This window comes from Colias eurytheme, chromosome 17 (assembly GCF_061535395.1).
Source record: "Colias eurytheme isolate Ceu_HAF_F1 chromosome 17, ilColEury1 Martin Lab GWU primary, whole genome shotgun sequence".
Classification (NCBI taxonomy): domain Eukaryota; kingdom Metazoa; phylum Arthropoda; class Insecta; order Lepidoptera; family Pieridae; genus Colias; species Colias eurytheme.
This window is the reverse complement of record NC_142996.1, coordinates 9,725,740-9,740,186: the sequence shown is the minus strand read 5'-3', so window position 1 is coordinate 9,740,186 and position 14,447 is coordinate 9,725,740. Positions and strand designations below refer to the sequence as shown.

The 14,447-nt window shown below is 42.4% G+C and overlaps 1 protein-coding gene across 1 annotated transcript in view; it reads left to right on the top strand.

Annotated features, from left to right (window-relative positions):
- Positions 1-12,830, top strand: part of p115 (General vesicular transport factor p115) — a 29,440-nt gene extending 16,610 nt beyond the window's left edge. Inside the window, exons 8-9 of the mRNA XM_090111480.1 lie at positions 12,017-12,364; positions 12,630-12,830. Coding sequence (XP_089967606.1) covers positions 12,017-12,364; positions 12,630-12,722 — 441 coding nt within the window. The 3' untranslated portion in view covers positions 12,723-12,830. The remainder of the gene's footprint in view (positions 1-12,016; positions 12,365-12,629) is intronic.
- Positions 12,831-14,447: the final 1,617 nt, after the last annotated feature.

Genomic DNA, 14,447 nt, shown 5'->3' with positions numbered 1-14,447 from the left:
GTTGCTGTAAGCTGCGTGACACTTCGCGCATCGTCAAAATGTTGCTGTAAGTACCGTGCCACTTGGGCCATCATCAAAATGTTATTATAAGCTGTGTGACACTTCACACATCGTCAAAATGTTGCTGTAAGCTGTGTGACACTTCACACATCGTCAAAATGTTGCTGTAAGCTGCGTGACACTTCGCGCATCGTCAAAATGTTGCTGTAAGTACCGTGCCGCTTGGGCCATCATCAAAATGTTATTATAAGCTGTGTGACACTTCACACATCGTCAAAATGTTGCTGTAAGCTGCGTGACACTTCGCGCATCGTCAAAATGTTGCTGTAAGTACCGTGCCGCTTGGGCCATCATCAAAATGTTATTATAAGTTGTGTGACACTTCACACATCGTCAAAATGTTGCTGTAAGCTGCGTGACACTTCGCGCATCGTCAAAATGTTGCTGTAAGTACCGTGCCGCTTGGGCCATCATCAAAATGTTATTATAAGCTGTGTGACACTTCACACATCGTCAAAATGTTGCTGTAAGCTGTGTGACACTTCTAACATCGTCAAAATGTTGCTGTAAGCTGCGTGACACTTCACACATCGTCAAAATGTTGCTGTAAGCTGCCTGACACTTCGCGCATCGTCAAAATGTTGCTGTAAGTACCGGGCCGCTTGGGCCATCATCAAAATGTTATTATAAGCTGTGTGACACTTCACACATCGTCAAAATGTTGCTGTAAGCTGTGTGACACTTCACACATCGTCAAAATGTTGCTGTAAGCTGCGTGACACTTCTCACATCGTCAAAATGTTGCTGTAAGCTGCGTGACACTTCACACATCGTCAAAATGTTGCTGTAAGCTGTGTGACACTTCACACATCGTCAAAATGTTGCTGTAAGCTGCGTGACACTTCTCACATCGTCAAAATGTTGCTGTAAGCTGCGTGACACTTCACACATCGTCAAAATGTTGCTGTAAGCTGCGTGCACTTCGCGCATCGTCAAAATGTTGCTGTAAGTACCGTGCCACTTGGGCCATCATCAAAATGTTATTATAAGCTGTGTGACACTTCACACATCGTCAAAATGTTGCTGTAAGCTGTGTGACACTTCACACATCGTCAAAATGTTGCTGTAAGCTGCGTGATACTTCACGCATCGTCAACATGTTGCCGTAAGCTGCGTGACACTTCAGGCATCGTAAAAATGTTGCTGTAAGTACCGTGCCACTTGGGACATTGTCAAAATGTTGCTGTAAGCTGTGTTACACTTCACACATCGTCAAAATGTTGCTGTAAGCTGTGTGACACTTCACACATCGTTAAAATGTTTCTGTAAGCTGCGTGACACTTCACGCATCGTCAACATGTTGCCGTAAGCTGCGTGACACTTCAGGCATCGTAAAAATGTTGCTATAAGTACCGTGCCACTTGGGACATTGTCAAAATGTTGCTGTAAGCTGCGTGACACTTCACGCATCGTCAAAATGTTGCTGTAAGCTGCGTGACACTTCAGGCATCGTAAAAATATTGCTGTTAGTACCGTGCCACTTGGGACATTGTCAAAATGTTAATCTGTGAAATGTTAAGCTGTGTGACACTTCACACATCGTCAAAATGTTGCTGTAAGCTGCGTGAGACTTCGCGCATCGTCAAAATGTGGCTGTAAGTACCGTGCCACTTGGGCCATCATCATTAAAATTGTTTTTATAAGCTGTATGACACTTCACACATCGTCAAAATGTTGCTGCCACTTGGGCCATCATCAAAATGTTATTATAAGCTTTGTGACACTTCACACATCGTCAAAATGTTGCTGTAAGTACCGTGCCACTTGGGACATTGTCAAAATGTTGCTGTAAGCTGTGTGACACTTCACACATCGTCAAAATGTTGCTGTAAGCTGCGTGACACTTCGCGCATCGTCAAAATGTTGCTGTAAGTACCGTGCCGCTTGGGCCATCATCAAAATGTTATTATAAGCTGTGTGACACTTCACACATCGTCAAAATGTTGCTGTAAGCTGTGTGACACTTCACACATCGTCAAAATGTTGCTGTAAGCTGCGTGACACTTCGCGCATCGTCAAAATGTTGCTGTTAGTACCGGGCCGCTTGGGCCATCATCAAAATGTTATTATAAGCTGTGTGACTTTTCACACATCGTCAAAATATTGCTGTAAGCTGTGTGACACTTCACACATCGTCAAAATGTTGCTGTAAGCTGCGTGACACTTCTCACATCGTCAAAATGTTGCTGTAAGCTGTGTGACACTTCACACATCGTCAAAATGTTTCTGTAAGCTGCGTGACACTTCGCGCATCGTCAAAATGTGGCTGTAAGTACCGTGCCACTTGGGCCATCATCAAAATGTTATTATAAGCTGTGTGACACTTCACACATCGTCAAAATGTTGCTGTATGCTGCGTGACACTTCGCGCATCGTCAAAATGTTGCTGTAAGTACCGGGCCGCTTGGGCCATCATCAAAATGTTATTATAAGCTGTGTGACTTTTCACACATCGTCAAAATGTTGCTGTAAGCTGTGTGACACTTCACACATCGTCAAAATGTTGCTGTAAGCTGCGTGACACTTCTCACATCGTCAAAATGTTGCTGTAAGCTGCGTGACACTTCACGCATCGTCAAAATGTTGCTGTAAGCTGCGTGACACTTCAGGCATCGTAAAAATATTGCTGTAAGTACCGTGCCACTTGGGACATTGTCAAAATGTTGCTGTAAGCTGCGTGACACTTCGCGCATCGTCAAAATGTTGCTGTAAGTACCGTGCCACTTGGGCCATCATCAAAATGTTATTATAAGCTGTGTGACACTTCACACATCGTCAAAATGTTGCTGTAAGCTGTGTGACACTTCACACATCGTCAAAATGTTGCTGTAAGCTGCGTGACACTTCGCGCATCGTCAAAATGTTGCTGTAAGTACCGTGCCGCTTGGGCCATCATCAAAATGTTATTATAAGCTGTGTGACACTTCACACATCGTCAAAATGTTGCTGTAAGCTGCGTGACACTTCGCGCATCGTCAAAATGTTGCTGTAAGTACCGTGCCGCTTGGGCCATCATCAAAATGTTATTATAAGTTGTGTGACACTTCACACATCGTCAAAATGTTGCTGTAAGCTGCGTGACACTTCGCGCATCGTCAAAATGTTGCTGTAAGTACCGTGCCGCTTGGGCCATCATCAAAATGTTATTATAAGCTGTGTGACACTTCACACATCGTCAAAATGTTGCTGTAAGCTGTGTGACACTTCTAACATCGTCAAAATGTTGCTGTAAGCTGCGTGACACTTCACACATCGTCAAAATGTTGCTGTAAGCTGCCTGACACTTCGCGCATCGTCAAAATGTTGCTGTAAGTACCGGGCCGCTTGGGCCATCATCAAAATGTTATTATAAGCTGTGTGACACTTCACACATCGTCAAAATGTTGCTGTAAGCTGTGTGACACTTCACACATCGTCAAAATGTTGCTGTAAGCTGCGTGACACTTCTCACATCGTCAAAATGTTGCTGTAAGCTGCGTGACACTTCACACATCGTCAAAATGTTGCTGTAAGCTGTGTGACACTTCACACATCGTCAAAATGTTGCTGTAAGTACCGTGCCACTTGGGCCATCATCAAAATGTTATTATAAGCTGTGTGACACTTCACACATCGTCAAAATGTTGCTGTAAGCTGTGTGACACTTCACACATCGTCAAAATGTTGCTGTAAGCTGCGTGATACTTCACGCATCGTCAACATGTTGCCGTAAGCTGCGTGACACTTCAGGCATCGTAAAAATGTTGCTGTAAGTACCGTGCCACTTGGGACATTGTCAAAATGTTGCTGTAAGCTGTGTTACACTTCACACATCGTCAAAATGTTGCTGTAAGCTGTGTGACACTTCACACATCGTTAAAATGTTTCTGTAAGCTGCGTGACACTTCACGCATCGTCAACATGTTGCCGTAAGCTGCGTGACACTTCAGGCATCGTAAAAATGTTGCTATAAGTACCGTGCCACTTGGGACATTGTCAAAATGTTGCTGTAAGCTGCGTGACACTTCACGCATCGTCAAAATGTTGCTGTAAGCTGCGTGACACTTCAGGCATCGTAAAAATATTGCTGTTAGTACCGTGCCACTTGGGACATTGTCAAAATGTTAATCTGTGAAATGTTAAGCTGTGTGACACTTCACACATCGTCAAAATGTTGCTGTAAGCTGCGTGAGACTTCGCGCATCGTCAAAATGTGGCTGTAAGTACCGTGCCACTTGGGCCATCATCATTAAAATTGTTTTTATAAGCTGTATGACACTTCACACATCGTCAAAATGTTGCTGTAAGCTGTGTGACACTTCACACATCGTCAAAATGTTGCTGTAAGCTGCGTGACACTTCGCGCATCGTCAAAATTTTGCTGTAAGTACCGTGCCGTTTGGGCCATCATCAAAATGTTATTATAAGCTGTCTGACACTTCACACATCGTCAAAATGTTGCTGTAAGCTGCGTGACACTTCGCGCATCGTCAAAATGTTGCTGTAAGTACCGTGCCGCTTGGGCCATCATCAAAATGTTATTATAAGCTGTGTGACACTTCACACATCGTCAAAATGTTGCTGTAAGCTGTGTGACACTTCACACATCGTCAAAATGTTGCTGTAAGCTGCGTGACACTTCTCACATCGTCAAAATGTTGCTGTAAGCTGCGGGACACTTCACACATCGTCAAAATGTTGCTGTAAGCTGCGTGACACTTCGCGCATCGTCAAAATGTTGCTGTAAGTACCGTGCCGCTTGGGCCATCATCAAAATGTTATTATAAGCTGTGTGACACTTCACACATCGTCAAAATGTTGCTGTAAGCTGTGTGACACTTCACACATCGTCAAAATGTTGCTGTAAGCTGCGTGACACTTCTCACATCGTCAAAATGTTGCTGTAAGCTGCGGGACACTTCACACATCGTCAAAATGTTGCTGTAAGCTGCGTGACACTTCGCGCATCGTCAAAATGTTGCTGTAAGTACCGGGCCGTTTGGGCCATCATCAAAATGTTATTATAAGCTGTGTGACACTTCACACATCCTCAAAATGTTGCTGTAAGCTGTGTGACACTTCACACATCGTCAAAATGTTGCTGTAAGCTGCGTGACACTTCTCACATCGTCAAAATGTTGCTGTAAGCTGTGTGACACTTCACACATCGTCAAAATGTTGCTGCAAGCTGCGTGACACTTCTCACATCGTCAAAATGTTGCTGTAAGCTGCGTGACACTTCACACATCGTCAAAATGTTGCTGTAAGCTGCGTGACACTTCGCGCATCGTCAAAATGTTGCTGTAAGTACCGTGCCACTTGGGCCATCATCAAAATGTTATTATAAGCTGTGTGACACTTCACACATCGTCAAAATGTTGCTGTAAGCTGTGTGACACTTCACACATCGTCAAAATGTTGCTGTAAGCTGCGTGACACTTCACGCATCGTCAACATGTTGCCGTAAGCTGCGTGACACTTCAGGCATCGTAAAAATGTTGCTGTAAGCTGCGTGACACTTCAGGCATCGTAAAAATATTGCTGTAAGTACCGTGCCACTTGGGACATTGTCAAAATGTTGCTGTAAGCTGCGAGACACTTCGCGCATCGTCAAAATGTGGCTGTAAGTACCGTGCCACTTAGGCCATAATCGAAATGTTATTATAAGCTGTGTGACACTTCACACATCGTCAAAATGTTGCTGTAAGCTGTGTGACACTTCACACATCGTCAAAATGTTGCTGTAAGCTGCGTGACTTTTCGCGCATCGTCAAAATGTTGCTGTAAGTACCGTGCCGCTTGAGCCATCATCAAAATGTTATTATAAGCTGTGTGACACTTCGCGCATCGTCAAAATGTGGCTGTAAGTACCGTGCCACTTAGGCCATAATCGAAATGTTATTATAAGCTGTGTGACACTTCACACATCGTCAAAATGTTGCTGTAAGCTGTGTGACACTTCACACATCGTCAAAATGTTGCTGTAAGCTGCGTGACTTTTCGCGCATCGTCAAAATGTTGCTGTAAGTACCGTGCCGCTTGAGCCATCATCAAAATGTTATTATAAGCTGTGTGACACTTCGCGCATCGTCAAAATGTTGCTGTAAGTACCGGGCCGCTTGGGCCATCATCAAAATGTTATTATAAGCTGTGTGACACTTCACACATCGTCAAAATGTTGCTGTAAGCTGTGTGACACTTCACACATCGTCAAAATGTTGCTGTAAGCTGCGTGACACTTCTCACATCGTCAAAATATTGCTGTAAGTACCGTGCCACTTGGGACATTGTCAAAATGTTGCTGTAAGCTGCGAGACACTTCGCGCATCGTCAAAATGTGGCTGTAAGTACCGTGCCACTTAGGCCATAATCGAAATGTTATTATAAGCTGTGTGACACTTCACACATCGTCAAAATGTTGCTGTAAGCTGTGTGACACTTCACACATCGTCAAAATGTTGCTGTAAGCTGCGTGACTTTTCGCGCATCGTCAAAATGTTGCTGTAAGTACCGTGCCGCTTGAGCCATCATCAAAATGTTATTATAAGCTGTGTGACACTTCGCGCATCGTCAAAATGTTGCTGTAAGTACCGGGCCGCTTGGGCCATCATCAAAATGTTATTATAAGCTGTGTGACACTTCACACATCGTCAAAATGTTGCTGTAAGCTGTGTGACACTTCACACATCGTCAAAATGTTGCTGTAAGCTGCGTGACACTTCTCACATCGTCAAAATATTGCTGTAAGTACCGTGCCACTTGGGACATTGTCAAAATGTTGCTGTAAGCTGCGTGACACTTCGCGCATAGTCAAAATGTTGCTGTAAGTACCGGGCCGCTTCGGCCATCATCAAAATGTTATTATAAGCTGTCTGACACTTCACACATCGTCAAAATGTTGCTGTAAGCTGCGTGACACTTCGCGCATCGTCAAAATGTTGCTGTAAGCTGTGTGACACTTCACACATCGTCAAAATGTTGCTGTAAGCTGCGTGACACTTCTCACATCGTCAAAATGTTGCTGTAAGCTGTGTGACACTTCACACATCGTCAAAATGTTGCTGTAAGCTGCGTGACACTTCTCACATCGTCAAAATGTTGCTGTTAGCTGCGTGACACTTCGCGCATCGTCAAAATGTTGCTGTAAGCTGTGTGACACTTCACACATCGTCAAAATGTTGCTGTAAGCTGCGTGACACTTCTCACATCGTCAAAATGTTGCTGTAAGCTGTGTGACACTTCACACATCGTCAAAATGTTGCTGTAAGCTGCGTGACACTTCTCACATCGTCAAAATGTTGCTGTAAGCTGTGTGACACTTCACACATCGTCAAAATGTTGCTGTAAGCTGTGTGACACTTCACACATCGTCAAAATGTTGCTGTAAGCTGCGTGACACTTCACGCATCGTCAACATGTTGCCGTAAGCTGCGTGACACTTCAGGCATCGTAAAAATGTTGCTGTAAGTACCGTGCCACTTGGGACATTGTCAAAATGTTGCTGTAAGCTGTGTGACACTTCACACATCGTCAAAATGTTGCTGTAAGCTGCGTGACACTTCGCGCATCGTCAAAATGTTGCTGTAAGTACCGTGCCACTTGGGCCATCATCAAAATGTTATTATAAGCTGTGTGACACTTCACACATCGTCAAAATGTTGCTGTAAGCTGTGTGACACTTCACACATCGTCAAAATGTTGCTGTAAGCTGCGTGACACTTCACGCATCGTCAACATGTTGCCGTAAGCTGCGTGACACTTCAGGCATCGTAAAAATGTTGCTGTAAGCTGCGTGACACTTCAGGCATCGTAAAAATATTGCTGTAAGTACCGTGCCACTTGGGACATTGTCAAAATGTTGCTGTAAGCTGCGAGACACTTCGCGCATCGTCAAAATGTGGCTGTAAGTACCGTGCCACTTAGGCCATAATCGAAATGTTATTATAAGCTGTGTGACACTTCACACATCGTCAAAATGTTGCTGTAAGCTGTGTGACACTTCACACATCGTCAAAATGTTGCTGTAAGTACCGTGCCACTTGGGCCATCATCAAAATGTTATTATAAGCTTTGTGACACTTCACACATCGTCAAAATGTTGCTGTAAGTACCGTGCCACTTGGGACATTGTCAAAATGTTGCTGTAAGCTGTGTGACACTTCACACATCGTCAAAATGTTGCTGTAAGCTGCGTGACACTTCGCGCATCGTCAAAATGTTGCTGTAAGTACCGTGCCGCTTGGGCCATCATCAAAATGTTATTATAAGCTGTGTGACACTTCACACATCGTCAAAATGTTGCTGTAAGCTGTGTGACACTTCACACATCGTCAAAATGTTGCTGTAAGCTGCGTGACACTTCGCGCATCGTCAAAATGTTGCTGTTAGTACCGGGCCGCTTGGGCCATCATCAAAATGTTATTATAAGCTGTGTGACTTTTCACACATCGTCAAAATATTGCTGTAAGCTGTGTGACACTTCACACATCGTCAAAATGTTGCTGTAAGCTGCGTGACACTTCTCACATCGTCAAAATGTTGCTGTAAGCTGTGTGACACTTCACACATCGTCAAAATGTTTCTGTAAGCTGCGTGACACTTCGCGCATCGTCAAAATGTGGCTGTAAGTACCGTGCCACTTGGGCCATCATCAAAATGTTATTATAAGCTGTGTGACACTTCACACATCGTCAAAATGTTGCTGTATGCTGCGTGACACTTCGCGCATCGTCAAAATGTTGCTGTAAGTACCGGGCCGCTTGGGCCATCATCAAAATGTTATTATAAGCTGTGTGACTTTTCACACATCGTCAAAATGTTGCTGTAAGCTGTGTGACACTTCACACATCGTCAAAATGTTGCTGTAAGCTGCGTGACACTTCTCACATCGTCAAAATGTTGCTGTAAGCTGTGTGACACTTCACACATCGTCAAAATGTTTCTGTAAGCTGCGTGACACTTCGCGCATCGTCAAAATGTGGCTGTAAGTACCGCGCCACTTGGGCCATCATCAAAATGTTATTATAAGCTGTGTGAAACTTCACACATCGTCAAAATGTTGCTGTAAGCTGCGTGACACTTCACGCATCGTCAACATGTTGCCGTAAGCTGCGTGACACTTCAGGCATCGTAAAAATGTTGCTGTAAGCTGTGTGACACTTCACACATCGTCAAAATGTTGCTGTAAGCTGTGTGACACTTCACACATCGTCAAAATGTTGCTGTAAGTACCGTGCCACTTGGGCCATCATCAAAATGTTATTATAAGCTGTGTGACACTTCACACATCGTCAAAATGTTGCTGTAAGCTGCGTGACACTTCGCGCATCGTCAAAATGTTGCTGTAAGTACCGTGCCACTTGGGCCATCATCAAAATGTTATTACAAGCTGCGTGACATTTCACACATCGTCAAAATGTTGCTGTAAGCTGCGTGACACTTCACGCATCGTCAACATGTTGCTGTAAGCTGCGTGACACTTCAGGCATCGTCAAAATGTTACTGTAAGTACCGTGCCACTTGGGACATTGTCAAAATTTTGCTGTAAGCTGCGTGACACTTCAGGCATCGTAAAAATGTTGCTGTAAGTACCGTGCCACTTGGGACATTGGCAAAATGTTGCTGTAAGCTGTGTGAGACTTCACACATCGTCAAAATGTTGCTGTAAGCTGTGTGACACTTCACACATCGTTAAAATGTTTCTGTAAGCTGCGTGACACTTCGCGCATCGTCAAAATGTTGCTGTAAGTACCGTGCCGCTTGGGCCATCATCAAAATGTTATTATAGGCTGTGTGACACTTCACACATCGTCAAAATGTTGCTGTAAGCTGTGTGACACTTCACACATCATCAAAATGTTGCTGTAAGCTACGTGACACTTCGCGCATCGTCAAAATGTTGCTGTAAGTACCGTGCCACTTGGGCCATCATCAAAATGTTATTATAAGCTGTGTGACATTTCACACATCGTCAAAATGTTGCTGTAAGCTGTGTGACACTTCACACGTCGTCAAAATGTTGCTGTTAGCTGTGTGACACTTCACACATCGTCAAAATGTTGCTGTAAGCTGCGTGACACTTCGCGCATCGTCAAAATGTTGCTGTAAGTACCGGGCTGCTTGGGCCATCATCAAAATGTTATTATAAGCTGTGTGACACTTCACACATCGTCAAAATGTTGCTGTAAGCTGTGTGACACTTCACACATCGTCAAAATGTTGTTGTAAGCTGCGTGACACTTCTCACATCGTCAAAATGTTGCTGTAAGCTGTGTGACACTTCACACATCGTCAAAATGTTGCTGTAAGCTGCGTGACACTTCTCACATCGTCAAAATGTTGCTGTAAGCTGCGTGACACTTCACACATCGTCAAAATGTTGCTGTAAGCTGTGTGACACTTCACACATCGTCAAAATGTTTCTGTAAGCTGCGTGACACTTCGCGCATCGTCAAAATGTGGCTGTAAGTACCGTGCCACTTGGGCCATCATCAAAATGTTATTATAAGCTGTGTGACACTTCACACATCGTCAAAATGTTGCTGTAAGCTGCGTGACACTTCACGCATCGTCAACATGTTGCTGTAAGCTGCGTGACACTTCAGGCATCGTCAAAATGTTACTGTAAGTACCGTGCCACTTGGGACATTGTCAAAATTTTGCTGTAAGCTGCGTGACACTTCAGGCATCGTAAAAATGTTGCTGTAAGTACCGTACCACTTGGGACATTGTCAAAATGTTGCTGTAAGCTGTGTGACACGTCACACATCGTCAAAATGTTGCTGTAAGCTGTGTGACACTTCACACATCGTCAAAATGTTGCTGTAAGCTGCGTGACACTTCGCGCATCGTCAAAATAGTGCTGTAAGTACCGTGCCGCTTGGGCCATCATCAAAATGTTATTATAAGCTGTGTGACACTTCACACATCGTCAAAATGTTGCTGTAAGCTGTGTGACACTTCACACATCGTCAAAATGTTGCTGTAAGCTGTGTGACACTTCACACATCGTCAAAATGTTGTTGTAAGTACCGTGCCACTTGTGCCATCATCAAAATGTTATTATTAGCTGTGTGACACTTCACACAACGTCAAAATGTTGCTGTAAGCTGTGTGACACTTCACACATCGTCAAAATGTTGCTGTAAGCTGTGTGACACTTCACACATCGTCAAAATGTTGTTGTAAGTACCGTGCCACTTGGGCCATCATCAAAATGTTATTATAAGCTGTGTGACACTTCACACATCGTCAAAATGTTGCTGTAAGCTGTGTGACACTTCACACATCGTCAAAATGTTGCTGTAAGCTGCGTGACACTTCGCGCATCGTCAAAATGTTGCTGTAAGTACCGTGCCGCTTGGGCCATCATCAAAATGTTATTATAAGCTGTGTGACACTTCACACATCGTCAAAATGTTGCTGTAAGCTGTGTGACACTTCACACATCGTCAAAATGTTGCTGTAAGCTGTGTGACACTTCACACATCGTCAAAATGTTGCTGTAAGCTACGTGACACTTCACACATCGTCAACATGTTGCCGTAAGCTGCGTGACACTTCAGGCATCGTAAAAATGTTGCTGTAAGTACCGTGCCACTTGGGACATTGTCAAAATGTTGCTGTAAGCTGCGTGACACTTCACGCATCGTCAAAATATTGCTGTAAGCTGCGTGACACTTCGCGCATCGTCAAAATGTTGCTGTTAGTACCGTGCCACTTGGGACATTGTCAAAATGTTGCTGTAAGCTGCGTGACACTTCACGCATCGTCAAAATGTTGCTGTAAGCTGCGTGACACTTCGCGCATTGTCAAAATGTTGCTGTTAGTACCGTGCCACTTGGGACATTGTCAAAATGTTGCTGTAAGCTGCGTGACACTTCACGCATCGACAAAATGTTGCTGTAAGCTGCGTGACACTTTACGCATCGTCAAAATGTTTCTGTAAGCTGCGTACTAAAATAAATTATTTTTCCAGGGTGCCCTCAACGACTCGATAGCATCGAATTCGCTCCTCAAAGACGAGAATACGCTGCTAAAAGCGCAAGTTTCCGCCAAATTACCAAACCAAATGCAAATACAACAAATGAGTCAGTCAAGCCAGGCCACGCCGGGGCAAACCCACCAATCCAGTCAAGCTAATCATGTAGCCCCAAACCAAGATTTTCTGGTCGAATATGATAACAAAATACAAGCTTTGAATGCAGAAGTGAACAGACTAAATGAGGTGTTGAATAGTTCTGAAGAAGGGAAAAGAAATTCTGAACAGGAGTTGGAGAAATTGAGGAAGGATCAAGATGACTTGCTGGAATTGCTCGCTGATCAGGTTGGTGTTTTGGAAATATCTAGACCGACTTTAGAATATTACCTAGCTTTTTTGTTTGTTTGTAATAAACGCAAAAACTATGAAAGCGAGTAGAAAGTTTATTTTCCTGTACAAAACTTCATTTATAAGTCTCCAATGAGAATTTATTTAATCTTGCATGCTCTTTTAAATTCACTTTTTACATCTTATAAAATCCGGGGAAAAAATGTTCTTACCCCTAAAATAATTTGTCAACTTTTACACTTACAAATATTTTTTTTTACAGGATTTGAAAATAAACGAATATAAAATGCGATTGATGTCTTTGGGCCAAAATGTAGATGAAGAAGCCGCGGAAACGGAACTCAATCTGACGTAGAGCCTACACATGTATTAAATTATAAGATTTATCGTTTTCGTTAGAAATTTATTTTACGATCCACTATGTATAATAAAATGATGTTTTAATATATGTTGTATTTATTAATCTGGTGTTTTATTTAATGACCCGATTTCCCAAAACCAGGAACAATCTTAGGATATATTATATAATAACTAAAAATTTAATTAATATGAAGACAAAAAGGTCAAAAGATGCAGGTTCGAATCCCGCCTTGAGATCAAATATTTCTATATTTTAATAAAATATATGAATTATGAATACAAAATGAATAGGAACTGAGTTAACGACATAAAAATAATCCTTGTGATCTTATAGCTGTGCACTTATCTGAGTTTAAACTGTAGCGTTATTTTTTGTAATCGACTTAATTTACTGGTTTTAACTTTATTTATGAAAAAAGGCTTCCTATAATTTTGTAAAGCATTGTATTTTTTGGTTCTTGATGCATTTAGACCAAACGAACATAGAGCTAAAGCGAAAACTCGTATTCAGTGTTGTTCAGTATTAGAACATTGCATATAATCTATTCGAACACACTGAACAACAAAAGAATGCTCTAAGCCTGTTTACACAAAAATAATTTGACTTAGCAAATGCACCGTTACACTTTTGCAAAAGTATTGAAGGCAGGCAAAACTAAACCGCGCTTTGCCTGGTGTAACTGCTAAATTCAGTCAAGTGTAAAGAATATGATATAGAAGTGTACTATATTTTTTTTTTCAAGTAACGTCACGTTCCTGCAAATACTAGACGCTCGGTGTGAGTGTTCTTCACATTCAACATTTTGTTGTGCCTTACATAAACTATTAGTTAAAAATACAATATAATAGTACTCTGAATCTATTAGGGTTTTGATGAATAAAGCATTATACGGAACATCGAGCATTCGTCATTTTTAAATTTGTGGGCATTAGGGTGCTTTTCGATCGGAGATGTGCTATGCTACGTTGCTGTGGATGCGTTTGTTATCCACCATCATATTCATTGGTGCAATGGTGGAAACGGATTCAGCTAAGCTACTTTTATACAGGGTGTAATCGTTAAGTGTGCACAGGCGATTATTCCGTAACTATTACAGATATTAAAAAACTTTAAACTGATATCGAAAGTACTTTACCTAATGATTATTCATTTCATCAACGAGAAATATCCATAGTTTCGGAATAATCGCTTGTGCACACTTAACGATTACACCCTGTATATGAAAGGATGCGTGCTGTGTGCTATGGTTGCTTATTTATACCATTTTATACTATAGATGTGTGCTGTCACGAGTGATTTAGTTATGTACTTATGTGCGGTGCCTACTATTAATTGATACCTTACAATTAAGCTCGAGCCACGGATCTTCATAGCGCATCTTACTCACACCGCTACATAGCTTAGTATCAGTGGAAACGGTCACATTCTTTCATAACATAGCTATTAGCTATTACATTTTCGTAGCATAGCTGCATTGAACATCTCTGGTGGAAAAACACCCTTACTCTGAACAGAGCATCGAACAATCGCAGAAATCTTTATCATTTCATGTTTTTGTTTCTTTGTTGTTTTTTATGTTCTGAATTCAGAACACACATATTTTTGATAGTGAGCATTCGGTATGCTCATTATCGTTTACTGTGCAACAAAATTGGTGTGTTTTGACTAACTTTTTACTCTTTAATATTATAATAATATGTAGAACAGAAAATAATCCCT